The sequence below is a fragment of the Peromyscus eremicus genome, chromosome 6 (assembly GCF_949786415.1).
Source record: "Peromyscus eremicus chromosome 6, PerEre_H2_v1, whole genome shotgun sequence".
NCBI lineage: Eukaryota > Metazoa > Chordata > Mammalia > Rodentia > Cricetidae > Peromyscus > Peromyscus eremicus.
The window spans coordinates 77681876-77698524 of NC_081421.1; the positions used below are offsets into that span (position 1 = coordinate 77681876).

Below are 16649 nucleotides of genomic sequence, written 5' to 3' on the forward strand. Positions count from 1 at the left end.
CATGGGAAACACACAATAGGAAACTGGAAGTGGGGCTGATGGGAGCAGAAAGGGACAGGAGGGGCGCGGGGGAGGAGAACAACTGAAGACATAGATAATGATGGGTGTCTGAAGACGCCATAAATGGCATCTTTGTATGCTGACCTAAATGTTTTAAATTTTTTCACTAAAAAGTAACTTGACTTTCTGCAACTTAGCTTACTGGATTCTCAAGCACAGCTAGAGAACAAGACATGAAATAGCAAAGCTCTGGTTGTCATAGCATCAGTGTGCAGAGCCCTGGATGTCCACAAAGGTGACCACATCTTCACCTGCAGCAGCTGCTGTCCATCTTCAGACCAATTCCAACAGGAGCTCCCCTGGAGGCCTTGGGAAAGGAGAGTCATGTTTGATTTTTTTTTTTATTTGGTTTTTCAAGACAGGGTTTTTCTGTATAGCCTTGGCTGTCCTGGTACTTACTCTGTAGACCAGGCTGGCCTCAAACTCACAGAGATCTGCCTGCCTCTACCTCCCAAGTTCTAGGATTAAAGGCGTGCACTACCATTGCCCAGCTTGTTTGAACTTATTAAAAGATACAAATTTTCCCTAGAAAAAAATCATGCAGCCCACTGATTGGCCAAAGAACACAAAGAAAGTGATGTTTTCATTTATCCATGCTTTTAAATAAATTAGACTTACAAATGCTGAGCTGGGTATGGTGACTTATGACTATAAGCCCAGTTGAGGCAGGAAAATTGTGAGTCCAAGGCCAGCCTGGGCTACATAATGAGTCTGAGGCCAGCCTGGACTGCCTAGTGAGATCCTGTCTCAAAATAAGTGAATAAAATGCCAGTGTTTGCTTCCCTCTAGTAGAAATTATTTCACATGGTGCTCACAGTGACCTTGTAGAATGAGGATTATCATTACTGTCCTGCAGAGAAGAAAACAGAAGTTAAAAGAAATTTAGTAATTTGCCTGTAATACAAGTAGCCATAATGGGAACTCAAGCATTCTGTTTCCAGAACATTTGTGATCTTCCAAGATGCCACCTCCCATTCCAGCGTGAAGCCAGAATGCTAAGTACTGAAGATAATATTCTGAGAAGCCATTCAGTTTGCCGCAGAGCCCTGTGGGAGTTCGTTGGCAATGATGGGGACTGCATTCCATGGAGGAATGTCTGGGCCAAAGAGGATCCCCAGTCAGGAGCAAGGCTCACCGACGGTCTCATCACATTACACCTTGTAGAAGGCTCAGAATGTCTCAGCGCTTTCTTTCCCTCACCCCCGTTTAAAGTGGCTGAGTGCTCTGTCCTTTTTAAAATCCATACATTCATATGTAATTACTGTTCTTTAATAGAGTATTTCCTGGGAGTCAAGAACTACTGGAAAACACCTGGGGGGACAAACATCCACTGGAGGCAGTCTTGGGAAGGGCTCACCGTGCTCGAGAAGATCTATAGGACTCCAGAGCTGAAAGAGCTTCAGTGGCATCCAGACTTCCCCGTCAATGGCTTCCCGAGATCACTAAGTGAATGTGTGCAGAGCTAGTCGGAATCTCAGACCCACTGACTCCAGGGTCAATGCACAATTTCTTCAAAGTTTCTTGTTTCCAAGTCAAACTCACCTAGGCATCCAAATCTCCAGGGCCAGCCCTGGAAAACCAACCTCCCATTCTCCACCCAGAGCCATTTCAGCCAGGGGAGGAAAAGGGAGGGTGTGCTCCATCTAGAAAGCTTGTAATGTATGGAGCGCTGCTGAGCGCTGTGCTTCCTCATGTTATCTGTATCAGCTGATGTAGTCTGTGCTCATGGAGATAACGCATGCTTATTTGCATTCTGCAAATCAGAAGGGTGAGGTACACAACACTAAGGGGCTGGCTTAAGCTTCTGCAACTGGTAATAGGTGGTAGTAGGGCTGGAGCCTGCCGCTTACTTTAAAAGTCCTGTGGTAAATGCAGGGCCCGGCTGACCAGAAGGGACCTCCATATACTAGCCAGCTGTCTCCGCAAGAAGTGGGCAGCCTAGCCATGGGACTCCCACGATGGATAGCAAATTGTACTTTTGCCCAAATGCCCTTACTGAGGACCAGGGGAAAGGCAGAAGGAGGATTAGGAAGGACACATTGGGGTCTGTAGAGAAAGAAAACAAGCCTGTGTGTATGTGAAGTGCGTGCGTGCGTGCGTGCGTGCGTGCGTGCGTGTGTGTGTGTGTTGGTTGGTTGGTTGGTTTTTTTGAGACAGGGTTTCTAGACAGTCTGGCTGTCCTACAACTTGCTCTGTGGACCAAGTTGGCCTCAAACTCACAGAGATCCACCTGCCTCTGCCTCCCAAGTGCTGGGACTGAAGGCATGAGTCACCATCACCTGGCAAGCCTGTGTTCTTAACCAGAGCTATGGCAAAACCATACCTTGCCTTCAGGAGCTCCAAAAATCTTTTCTGATCTTAAATTCTTCCACCAGTCTCATTAGTCACTTCACTAGCAAGGCTTGCATTATGTACAACTCAGACACAAGAGAGGACTTTAAAGAAAGTGACGGATCAGTCCTAACTCTCTCCTGGACTGAGGGGAAAAATGAACAGAGACGGCTGAGAGGCCTCCCTAAATTAAGGCTGCCCAAAGATAGAAATCTGGAAACACGCACAGCTGAAGGCGTGGGGTCCTCTGCGAACTGCTCCTGACCTCCTTCGGTACTGACATCTGCTGTGCTCCAGGTAGCGCCGGGAAACAGCACACACTTACCAGATGAGACAGGTGACTAAGGGCTAGGAGGGTGCGAGAGGTGGCTGGTGCTGGAGGCACAAGCCCACAAAGAAGCGCACCTGCCAACACGATTCATGGCTTCTCCCCCCCACTTGCAATTTATTATGATTTTGTGTTTCTCCAGAAGTCAAAAGTTCTCAACATCACATGCTTGAAGTTTCACCTTAAAAGTCCCATTTTAGTAAGAGCAGCTTGTGTAGTCCCTGAGCCACCCCCCACCCCAAGTGACACAGCTGCCTGGGTGGCAGCAACTCCTGTTGGAAGAGAAATATATTTCTTCTCTGCCCTGCTGTTTTTGGCATGGGACACATTCTCCTATGCTTGTCTCTGGAGCTCGCTCCAAAGGATAAATAATTCAAGCTACTGTCTCCACTGCCAACACCAGACACGTGCCCATTGTTTTCAAAGACTGAAGGATCCACACTGGCTTTGATGGAGCATTTAGAAGAGAAACAAAGGTCTTGGAACTGGAGTGATGGTACAGTGGGTCAGAGCGAGTGCAGAAGACCTGAGTTCAGGTCCCAACACCTGTATCAAGTGGCTCTTGACTGCTATCACTATAGCTCTGGGGGGGATTTGACCTCTTGACCTCTGATCTCACCTGTGCATATGCTGACACACACACATACACATAACTAAAAATAATAAAAATAAATCTCTAAACAACCCAGGCTTGCATATGCCTCAGGAGCTGCCCTGCTGTTATTCTGTGTGTGGGATTCTATTGAATCCGATTTTTTCTTGGAAAAGAATAAAATAGGAGCTTAGAAGTACTCACCAAGCTGGGCATGGTGGAGCACACCTGTAACATCAGCACTCAGGGAGGCAGAAGAGGGCAAATCTGAGTTCTAGGTCAGCCTGGTCTATCATAGCAAGTTCCAGGCCAACCAGGGCTACACGGTGAAACCTTGTCTCAATACATAAATAAATAAATAAATAAATAAATAAATAAATAAATAAATAAATAAATAGGCGCTTACTCTTGAATGCTCTAAATATCTCTTCTTTGCTTTTGCTCCTTGACACGCTCATTTATGTGGTAGAGTCAATTTCCTGCTTTCCAGCAAGCCTACACTTCCGTGACCCCTGGGGTGGATCAGACCACAGTACATTAGCCAATGTGCTCATCGGCTTGATTTCCAGTTTCTCCTCAGGAAGTCTTATATGTTAAGTCTAAAATGTTAAGTCTCTACAATGCATTCAAGGTACAAAGAACTGGAGAAGGCTGGGAGATGGCTTAGTGGGCAAAAGCGTTTGCTGATCAAGTGTGAGGACCTGAGTTTGACTCCCCAAAACCCGCTAAAACCGGGTGCGGTGCCCTTGTCGTCCCAGTGCTCCTACAGGGCGATGGGCAACAGAGATCAAGACACCCCACCTCAAACAAGGTGGAAGGTGAGGACTGACACCCAAGGTTGGCCTCTGAGTGCCACATGTGCATCATAGCACATACACCCCATTCATTCTCTCTACCGCCCCATGTGCGCCATGGCACATACACCCCATTCATTCTCTCTACACCACATGTGCGCCATGGCACATACACCACATTCATTCTCTCTACACCACATGTGCATCATAGCACATACACCACATTCATTCTCTCTACAGCCCCATTGTGCCATGGCACATACACCACATTCATTCTCTCTACAGCCCCATTGCGCCATGGCACATACACCACATTCATTCTCTCTACAGCCCCATTGCGCCATGGCACATACACCACATTCATTCTCTCTACACCACATGTGCATCATAGCACATACACCACATTCATTATCTCTACACCACATGTGCGCCATGGCACATACACCACATTCATTATCTCTATACCACATGTGCGCCATGGCACATACACCACATTCATTCTCTCTACAGCCCCATTGTGCCATGGCACATACACCACATTCATTCTCTCTACAGCCCCATTGCGCCATGGCACATACACCACATTCATTCTCTCTACAGCCCCATTGCGCCATGGCACATACACCACATTCATTCTCTCTACACCACATGTGCATCATAGCACATACACCACATTCATTATCTCTACACCACATGTGCGCCATGGCACATACACCACATTCATTATCTCTATACCACATGTGCGCCATGGCACATACACCACATTCATTCTCTCTACAGCCCCATTGCGCCATGGCACATACACCACATTCATTCTCTCTACCGCCCTCTCCCCTACACATACACGGGGGAGGGGCGGGGGTGGGCGGGGGATACATTAAAAACAAATAAGAAAATCTGACAGCTGGTTGTGGTAGTGCATGCATTTAATCCCAACACTCCAGAGGCAGAGCCAGGCGGATATCTGTGAGTTTGAGGCCAGCCTGGTCTACAGAGTGAGATCCAGGACAGGCACCAAAACTACACAGAGAAACCCTGTCTCGAAACCCCCCCCCCCAAAAAAAAAAGACAAACGAAAAAAATCAAAGCAAAACTGAACATGGTGACAGACAGGTACCTACTGTGGAGGTGATCATCTGTGATCTGGAACAGGATGATTACAAAGTCAAGGTCATATTCTGTGCTATGGAGTGAGTTTGAAGCTTACCTGGACTACATGAGACCCCATCAAAAAACAAAGACAAAAAACAGACAAAAGAAAACAAAATAACAACAACAAAACCCTCTGATGGATCAGAGCACAGGCTCTTTCAGTAGAAAGGATCTTTGGAGCACATGACCTTAGGCAAATCACATATCTGGGCTGAACTCTTTACTTGCAAAAAGGGAATTTGACCAGCCTGGCTGGGCTGTTGGAAGAGAATCTGCTGGGCTTCTGTAACATTCTATAGATTGGGTAAAGAATCAATTTAGAGTAGGCTGGAGAGATGGCTCGGAGAACAAGAGCAGGAAGTGCTATTTCAGAGGCCCCAAGTTCAGTTCCCAGCACCATTTCAGGTGTCCCAGCTGCAAAAACCCCAATACCCTATTCTGACCTGTGTGGGCACCCATGTGCATGCACATAAATGATGCATGGTCCTAATTAGTCTTATTAAATAAAAACCCAGAGTCAGATATTAAGGGTGAAAGCTGAAAGATCAGAGAAATAGTCAGCCACCAGAGCCTTCTTACCTCTACGAAATCTCAGACTGAATGGGGGCATCCTGTCTCTATGAATCCTCAGACTAAATGGGTCTGAGATCCTGTCTCCACCCACTTTATATTCCTGTCTCCATCTCCCTTGTGCTGGGATTAAAGGCATGTGTTGTAGAATATTTTAAGGTGTGTTACTTTTTTTTATGTTGCATGTTTAACTCTGTGAAGCTGTGTTACTGTGCCTGTCTAAAACACTGATGGTCTAATAAAGAACTGAATGGCCAATAGCAAGGCAGGAGAAAGGATGAGAGAATATATAGAGGGAGAAATCTGGGACAAAAGGAAAAGTGGCCAGAGAAGGAGGAGGACTCCAGGAGCCAGCCATCCAGATATGCAACCAACAACGGAGTAAGAAAGGAAGGTATACAAACATAGAGAAAGGTAAAAGCCCAGAGGCCAAAGATAGATGGGATAATTTAAAGTTAAGAAAAGCTAGCTAGCAACAAGCCAAGCTAAGGCCAGGCATTTATAATTAATAAGCCTCAAACTGTAATTTATTTGGGAGATGGATGATGTCCCCTCCCCCCCAAAAAAAGAGTAAAGGGTAATAAAACAACCAACAACAAGCATGAGCCTCCCATGTGCTGGGATCAAAGGCCTGCACCACCACCACCAGGCTGTGTTTCTTTTAGACTGGTTCAATCTCATGTAGCCCAGGGTGGCCTTGAACTCCTGATCTTCCTGCTTCCTCCTCCCAAGTGCTGGGATTCAAGGTGTGTGCCACCACTGCCTGGCCTCTATGGTTAACTAGTGGCTAGCTCTGCCCTCTGATCTCTAGGCAAGCTTTGTTTGTCAAAAAACAAATCAAGTATCATACAACACATAAATAAAAGCAATCTTTCTCTTAAAAAAAAAAAAAAGAAGAACTTGTCTTCTTACAATTAAGGAATCGAGAAATGGGGAGGCCTGTTTTCTTCTAAGGGTTTTTGGCTTGCACAGGGCCTTCTCAGATAGTTTACACATGGCCTATTTTCTGGATTCCTGTGTCTGGAGTCTGGCTTTTTTCTTCTTTCTTAGGACTCCCATCAGATCAGGTTAGGCCCTGCTCTTGAAACACACCATTTTACCTTAATCCTATCTTTCAAGGGTTATCTTGAAATAGGACTATAATCTGAGGTCCTGGAGAATGACATCAGCATTTCTATTTGTTGGGGACACAACTTAGTAAAGACTAAGACAAGGCTTCCGAAAGGCTCACATTTTCCCTTTGACACAATAACTTTGAGATCCTAATTGCAACTCCTGGCTTCACTGCTTGCTTGTTCTGTCTGTGACTTTGGACAAGTGCTTTGACCTGTCCCGTCATTTGTATTGTTCTGCCTGTTTCGTCGAGACAGGGTCTGTGGAGCCCAGGCTGGCTTCAACTCAACAGAACTCTGGCATGTGCCTTCCAAGTGCTGGGATTACAGCTCTATCATCTGTAAAATGGTGAGAAGAATTTCTCCCTCATACGGGTGGTTGTACAGAAAAGTATGAAAAATGTTAAGTGTGGGGAGTGCTTAACAGCATCTGGAAGGAGTAAGGACAATGTATTTACTATTGGTTTTAAAACTTCTTCCTGCCAGGTGGTGGCCTTTAATCCCAGCACTTGGGAGGCAGAGGTAGTGGGTCTCTGCGAGTTCGAGGATAGCCTGGTCTACAAAGAGTTCCAAGACAGCTAGGGCTGTTACACAGAAGAAACCCTGTCTCAAAAACAAGCAAACAAAACAAAACAAAACAAACCTCTTTCCATCAGTAATTGTAATTCTTCATGTTTGCTTTGACAAATAGACTATCTGGGAACTAAATGGATACTGGGGGGAAAATCTGAATTTTTTTTTTTTAATTTTATAATTTAATTTTACATATCAGCCACGGATTCCTTTGTTCTTCCCCCTCCCGCCCCCGCCCCCCCCCCCCCGCCTTCCGCCCAGCCCACCCCCCATTCCCATCTCCTCCAGGGCAATGACTCCCATGAGGATTGAGTTCAACCTGGTAGATTCAGTCCAGGTAGGTCCAGTCCCCTCCTCCCAGGCTGAGCCAAGTGTCCCTGCATAGGCCCCAGGTTTCAAACAGCCAACTCATGCACTGTGTACAGGACCCGGTCCCATTGCCTGGATGCCTCCCAAAGAGATCAAGCTAATCAACTGTCTCACTTATCCAGAGGGCCTGATCCAGTTGGGGGCTCCTCAGCCATTGGTTCATAGTTCATGTGTTTCCATTCGTTTGGCTATTTGTCCCTGTGCTTTATCCAACCTTGGTCTCAACAATTCTCGCTCACACAAACCCTCCTCTTTCTTGCCAGCTGGACTCCTGGAGCTCCACCTGGGGCCTGGCCGTGGATCTCTGCATCAAGTTCCCTCAGTCATTGGATGGGGTTTCTAGCACGACAATTAGGGTGTATGGCCATCCTATCACCAGAGTAGGTCAGTTCGGGCTGTCTCTCAACCATTGCCAGTAGTCTATTGTGGGGGTATCTTTGTGGATTTCTGTGGGCCTCTCTAGCACTTTGCTTCTTTATTGTATGAATAGGTGTTTTGTCTGCATTATGTCTGCACACCAGAAAAGGGCATTAGATTCCATGGGATTAGTTATAGACAGTTGTGAAATACCATGTGGGTGCTGGGAATTGAACTCAGGACCTCTGGAAGAGCAGCCAGTACTCTTAACCACTGAGTCATCTCTCCATCACCCCCAAATTTCTTTCTTTTAAGACTGGTTTATTTGGGCTGGAGAGATGGCTCAGCAGTTAAGAATACTTGTTGATCTTCCAGAGAATGCTAGTTCAAAACCCAGCACCATGTCAGGCAACTCACAACTGTCTGTAACTCAGCTTTGGGGGATCCAGTGACCTCTTCTGGTCCCTGCTGACACTAGCACACACATTACTTATATGCATCACATACATGCAGATCCCCTGGAACTGGAGTTATCAGCCATCTCGAGTTGCCTGATGAGGGTGCTGGAAATCAAACTCAGGTCCTCTACAAAACACCAAGTGCTCTTAACCACTTCGTCATAACCTCTCCAGCTCCAAACCTGAGATGTCAAGAAACAGTGAAGCAGAGGTGGCAGATTCAACAGCTCCAACAGTCTCATTTCGGCCATTAACACAAGCCATGTGACACTCACATTGGCAATCCATCCATCTCCTTTGCAGACTGACCTGTGTATTTTCTTTTCCTTTAAGCTACCTTGTGATAGTTTCCCTGGTAACAAACCAGGGGCTCCCCATTCCAGAGAGCATTGGCTAGAAACACAGCAGGCCTGCAAAGCAATCATCTGCACTCAGCAGATGAGGAGCTGGCACACGGGGAGGTGGCTGAGCAGCCAAGTCCTCTCACTTGCTACTTCTAGCCAGGGCTTCTGGACGAAGTGTGGCATTCAAGTTTCAACTCTTCTGTGCCAGGGGGTTAAAAGGAACTGTGAAAAATGAGTACAGCCAAGCCCCCAGTGACCAAACGACACTGACAGTCAGAGTGGTAGCAATCCAGAAGGCTGTAGACTGCCACAGCTCACACACTGTACTTGTTACTTGTCCATGAAAAAGTAAACACAGTGAGTAAGGGGTCAGAAATGTTCAGAGACTGGCAAGTGTCTACCTCTTGAATACACAGTAAAAACCTTATACTTGCACTGTCTTTTTGTGTGTGTGTGTGTGTGTGTGTGTGTGTGTGTGTGTGTGTTTGTTCCAGAAGACAACCTTAGATGTCACTCCTTGGGAGTGGCCCTTTGGTTTTTGTTTTACAATAGTCTCTCCCTAACTTGGAGCTTGCCAAATGGGTCAGCCTGGCTGGGATCTGCCGGTCTCCTCCTCCATAGCACTAGTGTTGTTAAGAACGTGCCACCATGCAGGGCTGTGAACAGGTTCTGAGACTCAAATTTTCAGAACTGAGCTCTCTCCCTAGCACCACCCCCACTTTAAAAAAAAAAAAAACAACAAAAAAAAAAACGGGTTTTCATGTAGGGCAGGCTGGCCTCACACCCAGCTACACAGCCAAGGATGGCCTTGCACTCCTGGTCCTCCCCCCTCTCAAGCACTGGATTATAGACATGTACTAAGACACCTAACCTGTACTTTGTCTTTTTATTCATTTTTTTCCTCAGTAGTCACTCACGGTTTATAAAAGTGTTGCTCCATAGCAAGTAAGCATGCTGTATGGACAGTTTTAGTCCTAGGTTAAAAACTTCAAAGTATCTTTCAGTGTGAATGAGTATTCTTATAACAGCAGGATATTGCTAGAAGGCCCTAGCATATTCCATTCCAAACTTTAAAAAAAAGTAATAAAACTACAGTGTGGGGTGTGTTTTTGCATTCTACCTTACAAAAGAACAAAACAATAGTTGTTTCTCCATCAGAATTTAGTAGTTCATTTTCACACTGGGAATGAACAGCAGCTTCCCCCCTGTGCTTCTTTAGACTGCAGCCAATCCACAGTACGCAGAACTAGAAGGCGTGATAGCAGAAAACCCCCCAGTCTGTCCAAATCCGATTCAAATCTTAGCTTCGCTGCCCGAGAGCTTCTTGCCACTGGGTAACCGTATGGCTTCACTGCGGCAGTTCCCTTAACTACACAATGCAGACAGAAGAAAGCTGCCTGCCTCGTCTGTACTCCTGGTCTGTTGGGAGGCAGCTGAGTGCATCCCAAAGTGCGGCAGATGTACACAAATGTACACAATGCGATCGCTGTGACAATCCCGGTCTTCAAAGAGCTGACCCCCCAGAGTGACCAAGCCGGAGGTGGTGGAGCAACAAAGTTACAGAATACTGACATTCCTCAAATACCACGTTAACCAGACTTCATCAAACTAGAAAACATTGCCCTTGAATGTAGCTGGAGAGAGAAAACTCTTCAGCTACACTTGAATTCTCTCCTTGCAGAGAACTCTTCATGACTCTCGAACCCATTTGTCTCCCAGCACCTAGCACCACAGAGGACCTCTAGAGGGACAAGCAGGAGAGCACACAGTACCTGCCCCCGCACAGCTCAGTTCCAGGGTGCTGCCAGCACCAGACACAGAAAGCAGGACTTGGTGAGAACAAGGGAAAGGCAATTTCATTTTAACTTGTTTAATTCAAAAACTCCCCTCAAAAGGCCCCAAACAAAACACACTATTCATTCCTATACTTTAGGCAAGACAAGAGAATCATGTTTTTGCTTTATTGACATTACAGTAGACAGGACGAACACATGCTCTATAAAATATACATTCTTATGTGAGAAAATATAATCGATACCAGGAAACAGCCACCCTGAACAACATGGCTTGGATCTCTTTAGAGGTGTCTTACATCAGGGCTGCTCAGCCTGACATCCTCTAATGGGAAAGAGAAGAGAGGCCAGCAGGGAGTAGAAGTCACTCCGTGGGTGAAGAGGCCATCTCCAGCAGCCAGGACGTATTTCAAGGGCACTTGGCCACCTGAAGATCAGCTTCACATTGAAAACAGTTAGTCTCGACAAGATCACTTCACATCCAACAACAAGAGCAAACAAGTGAAGCTGCTCTTCACCCTCACACCACCCACCTCGTGATGATTACCAAGAAATAATGTTTGCACCGAGAGGGAGTGAATCCAATTCGTAACTTAAAGCACACTGGCTGGGAGAGTGCTTGCCTGGGTCTGACTACTAGGATACCATACACCAATCTCTCCTTCCCCTCCCACCTTTTCACAAAGCCTACAAGTGGTTCTTGGGTTTTCAGATGTTCTAAGTACAATTCCTAATGCATCCCTAATTCAGAAACTTGGTACTTCTGTCAATGAACTAATGTCCAAAAAGAACAAAAGAAAAAGAAAATGCAGGCAAAGTGCTATATATTTAGATCATGTTCCAAACAAAAAGTTTAAAGCAGAATACCACCAGACTGGATTGGCAGAGAGCACCTAACAGAAAAAAACCCAGCTTAGCCATTTATGGTCCCATTGTTTTTATAACCATCCATTACTCTGCAGCAAACCAACATGCCAGCTGAGGCTGCAGCTCAGAGGTAGAGCACTTGTCTGGTACACAGGAGCCTATAGATTCAATCCCCAGGACTGCCAACACAAAAACAAAAAAGGCCCAAAGATGGAATATGTCTAAGAGAACAACAAATATGGGGTCTGAGTTCAGTGGGAGAACATGCAGCTGGCATTCACAGAGTTGTAGTTTCAAAGCCCAGCACTGGGGAAACAGACACACTTACCTGATACTCCTTACCCCTGTAGCATGTCAGTGGTATCCAATAATGAGAAAGGGCCATCCTCTTAAACTTGGGTAAGACATTATAAAACTGAACACTGCAATAACAACTCCACTCCAGTTGGGCTCCATAGGCAAGAATAAAAATTAATCAAGTCAGACATACCTATCGTCCCCACATTTCAGAGGAGGCGGCAGGAGACTGAGAGTTCAAGGCCAGTGGGGGCTTTAAAAATTAGTAATATTTTTCAAAAATCAGAGTAAAGAGTTATAATACAACACAGGCTTAAATTTTTGTTAGAGTAATGGCACTTGTGTAGAAAGTATAGGTTTTTTTTTTTTTTCAGAAAAATAATGCCACCATTTCATGTTTTTACCTGTGAACACAGATCAGATTCCTTTGTTAACCAAAGTCCCAAATGGCTTAGTTTTAGAAAAAAAATCTGAAGTGCACTAAACCAACACAAAGATCAAAGGACAAACTCTCAAGCTAATGATAACATTACAGATGTTACAGTGACATTGCCCATGTTCCACACCATCATAGAACTCTCTTCAGCATGACTAGCAATTAGTGTCTGCACAAACCTCCCCCCTAAAGGCAGACTATTTCCATTACCAGAGAAGTGTCATTATTAGACTAAGACAGGTACTCTACACCTCTCTGGAGACGGTGTCTGTTGTCTCCTACAACAAGATGTAAATAAAGACTTCTACCATGTCCCCCTTTCCACAGGTTGACAGTGCTGAAACTGCTTGATGCAGACTAACGGTCCTTTACGACCCCTCCCTGGGCAATGTACAGCTAACTAAGAGTGAAAGTTCCCTGCTGTAGAAAAGTACTTTTTTTTTTTTTTTGGTTTTTCAAGACAGGGTTTCTCTGTGTAGCTTTGCGCCTTTCCTGGGACTCACTTGGTAGCCCAGGTTGGCCTCGAACTCACAGAGATCCGCCTGGCTCTGCCTCCCGAGTGCTGGGATTAAAGGCGTGCACCACCACCGCCCGGCTTGTAGAAAAGTATTTTAACATGTGTTACATTTGTTGATGCTGTGGAACATTTGTTTAATGATGCAAAGATGTGTTGCATTCTTTTATGTTGCATTTGTTTAACTCAGTGAAGCTGTGTTACTTTTCCTTTCTGAAAAACCTGATGGTCTAATAAAGAGCTGACGGCCAATAGCAAGGCAGGAGAAAGGAAGGGTAGGGCTGGCAGGCAGAGAGGATAAGTAGGAGAAAAAGAAAGAACAAGAGACGAGGAAGAGGAGGAGAAGGAGGAAAAGGAGGAAATCAGGGGCCAGCCGCCCAGCTGCACAACCAGCAACAGGGTAAGAAAGAAAGGTACACAGAAATAGAGAAAGGTAAAAGCCCAGAGACCAAAGATAGAAGGGATAATTTAAAGCTAAGAAAAGCTGGCTAGCAACAAGCCACGCTAAAGCTGGGGATTTATAATTATGAATAAGCCTCCATGTGTAGAATCAGCCCAAGACGGGCACCAACAAATTAAGAGAGCTTACGTTGTCCCACAAAAATGAAGTAGGAACTGGCTGGGGATGGACTACTTCTCTGAGGATTTCAGTCTCCCTTGCTCTGCAATGTCCTAGGTGAACCCTGTCCAGCCTGGAGGAAGCGCTGAGGAGACACCAATTCTACCACTACTGGAGGATAGAGACTGCTTGGTCAAACCTGTGCAAAGAAGTTTTTTCAGGAATTCCTTTCTCTAAGTTAAGAATATACTGTAGTTTTGTCTGGGTTTTTTGTTTGTTTTTTGAGACAGGGTTTTTCTGTGTAGCTTTGGAGCCCGTCCTGGAACTCACTCTGTAGCCCAGGCTGGCCTCGAACTCAGAGATCCACCTGCCTCTGCCTCCTGAGTGCTAGGATTAAAGGCGTGCACCACCTCGGCCAGGCTAAGAATCTATTGTTATTTTAAACCGAAGCAAGCAGGCTCTTTTCCTTAACAGTTATTTAAGCAAGCCAGGGATATCTGGGAGGGCGGGTCCAACATCCCACCAACCCTCAGAAGACCAGACTGATACCCCGGCAGAAAGGCCACTGCTGGAGCTTCGGGGTGATGTCCTGGATAAAGTATTTCTAGAGGACTGCATCAGGGCCTGCTTTCTACCCGACAGATCCCAGCTGACAGAGCACTAAACTGACCACAGAAGTGGCATGGCCAGCCACACATGGGCTGCAGCACACCTCCACTCTGAGCCCCTGTGTGCTGGAGTACTGCTGCTCCAGAAGACAAAAGGCAATTTTTCAATTCAGACGTGAGTCTTTGTTTACTGACATTGTTTAAAAGCAGAGCATTTCCCCCCCTCCCCTGAGCATTTTTAGACCATTAGTCCTGTACTGGGGAAATAAATATAGCTCAAGTTAGAGCAAGCAGCATCATCCTTGATCTAGCTAACAGTTCACAAAGGCAGCTCTTTACTGAAGTGGCACAATCCTCTTGGTTCCTGGAGGGAGCTGGAGAGCGGCTTAGAGCTGGTGGATAGCCTCTTCCCATCAGCAGGAGTCAGATATACATACAGCTAGCGAGAGCAGCGCCAGGAAGGGGGCCGGGTTCTAATTCCCAGTCAGACCACTATAAACTAGAAGACAGCCCAAAAGGAAGAAAGCGTCCAAAGAGATGAGAAGACTACAATATCTGAAAGGTTCAAAGTGGAAATGAAGACATCATGACAATTTAAATAGGAAAAGAAAGTTAAAAATGCTAACAGCACTTTTATCTGAGGAAGAAAAATTAAAGATTAAAACAAGCATGGAAAAAAGTCAAAAATTCATCTTTCTGACAAAAAGCTAAGTGAGTTTGGAATTCTAAAAATATACAGTTACTTACAAACAGACACCTTTAAAAGTCCAGAGCCATCTAGCCGGAAGCTGGTATTACAAAGGACAGACTGAAAGCACATGACATTTCATTAGTGTTAACTTTCTTTGTTTACATAAAGCTTTTTGCTACCAGAAATTCAAGAAAGTTTTTTGGCTTCAATAATAACTGGTATAAAGTAAGGACGACATTAAATCAGAGTTCAGGAACTTCCGTGGGATCTACTCCCAAGAGCACACTGCCCTTCTTAATACGCTACATTCATGAAGGAGACTAAAAACAAAGTAAACATAGAAAAGAACAATCTTTGGTTTCCTTGTCATTAAAGTACTTTGCTGACAGAAGACAGTCCCCAAATAAGTAATCTTCTATGCTCACAGGGCTGCGACAAGGTGCTGGGCTCTGGAAGAGCTAGACGTTCATGCTAGAACAAGATTATCACCTGGCACTTGTAAACACACGGCAAGGGATTGGATGCATGGACCTTCAGGCATGAAGCAAGCAGTTAATTACACCAAGACTGAGTTTGTGAGCACACAATCACTAAGTACCCCGCCTCTCTACATAAGCTTCGTAACAAATAGTCTTAGAGCTTTAAACAGAGTTTGTAGACCTCATTAAACTAAGTTATGTAAAATCTGTGATCTTGAGAAGTTGCTGCCCAGACAGTAACCAGATAGACATTATATATAATTTGGGCATATCAAAAGTATTTACACTGTAGCCAACACACAAGGTCAATGAGTAGAAAAATTATTTATAAATGCACATATATTTACAATGACATCCCTGGTTATAGGGACAAAACAAACATAGCCCCCCACACACATACACCAAAACACACACACACACACACACACACACACACACACACACACGAATACAAAAGCCTTTGCTCTGGTACCAGTCAGCAAAACTTCTAGCTGAAGACCTTGAATATCAAAGCCTCAGCCTCCATTCTCTGTTCAACACCACAGGAGAATCCCAGTCAGAGTTAGGAGAACTCAGAAGCTATCTCTGCTCCTAACTTGGAAGGCCAAGTAGAATGTCAAAGTAGTGATGCTTTCCCATGACCATTCTGAGGACTGGGGCAATCCAGCAGGCTAAGCAGCAACGACACTCTTCATGACGGGCAGCGCACACCTGGGCACATCCCTGTGGGGCCATCTGGAAGGATACTTGCCCACATCACTTCCAGGGCTGTGTACTCTCAACGCGGTACACATTTCTGCGGTACATTTGTCAGCCACTAACTTTTCTTCAACAGGTGTAAGCCCAGACATCAGGGCTACTTGGGGTGGTCAGATATAACTCGAAGCCAAGAGTTACGCAAGTGCTGACTTTGGGGGTTCTTCTCAACTCTGAGGTAGTAAATTAACTAACTTGAGTTTCTGCTCAGACTTCCTCCCGAATGGGCTTCATGTGCCTTCACTACCATCTTGAATGTTCCGAGTCCTACTAAAATCGAAAGTGTGGTCATGTAACCTGTGGCAGGACACAGGGGAAGAGCAGTTTGGATCCCTCTCTGGCAGGCCCTCATGTCGCTGAAGCTGTGGCGAGTCAAGGACAGGCTGCTGGGGAAAGGGAAGTAGGCCTAGTTCTCTGTTCATGTTCCACAACGGCCGCTGGAATATTTCTGAGAATAAGAAACAAGAAATACCATCAGTAACAACAGGAATTTCACAATTAACTCCCGAAAGCCTGATATCCTTTTAAAATGCATGTGGGTGTTTTGCCTACATATATGTTTGTGTGTCACATGTGTGTCTGCCCAGAGGCCAGAAAACGGAACTGGAT

At 45.5% G+C, this 16649-nt stretch overlaps 1 protein-coding gene across 2 annotated transcripts in view; it reads right to left on the bottom strand.

Moving 5' to 3' along the window:
- Window positions 1-12867: 12867 nt before the first annotated feature.
- The window catches only part of Lrig2 (leucine rich repeats and immunoglobulin like domains 2), a 59542-nt gene continuing 55760 nt past the window's right edge, over window positions 12868-16649 (bottom strand). For both annotated transcript variants that reach the window (XM_059266008.1, XM_059266007.1), the window contains exon 18: window positions 12868-16488. In XM_059266008.1, the coding sequence (XP_059121991.1) occupies window positions 16271-16488 (218 nt within the window). In that variant the 3' untranslated portion in view covers window positions 12868-16270. The remainder of the gene's footprint in view (window positions 16489-16649) is intronic.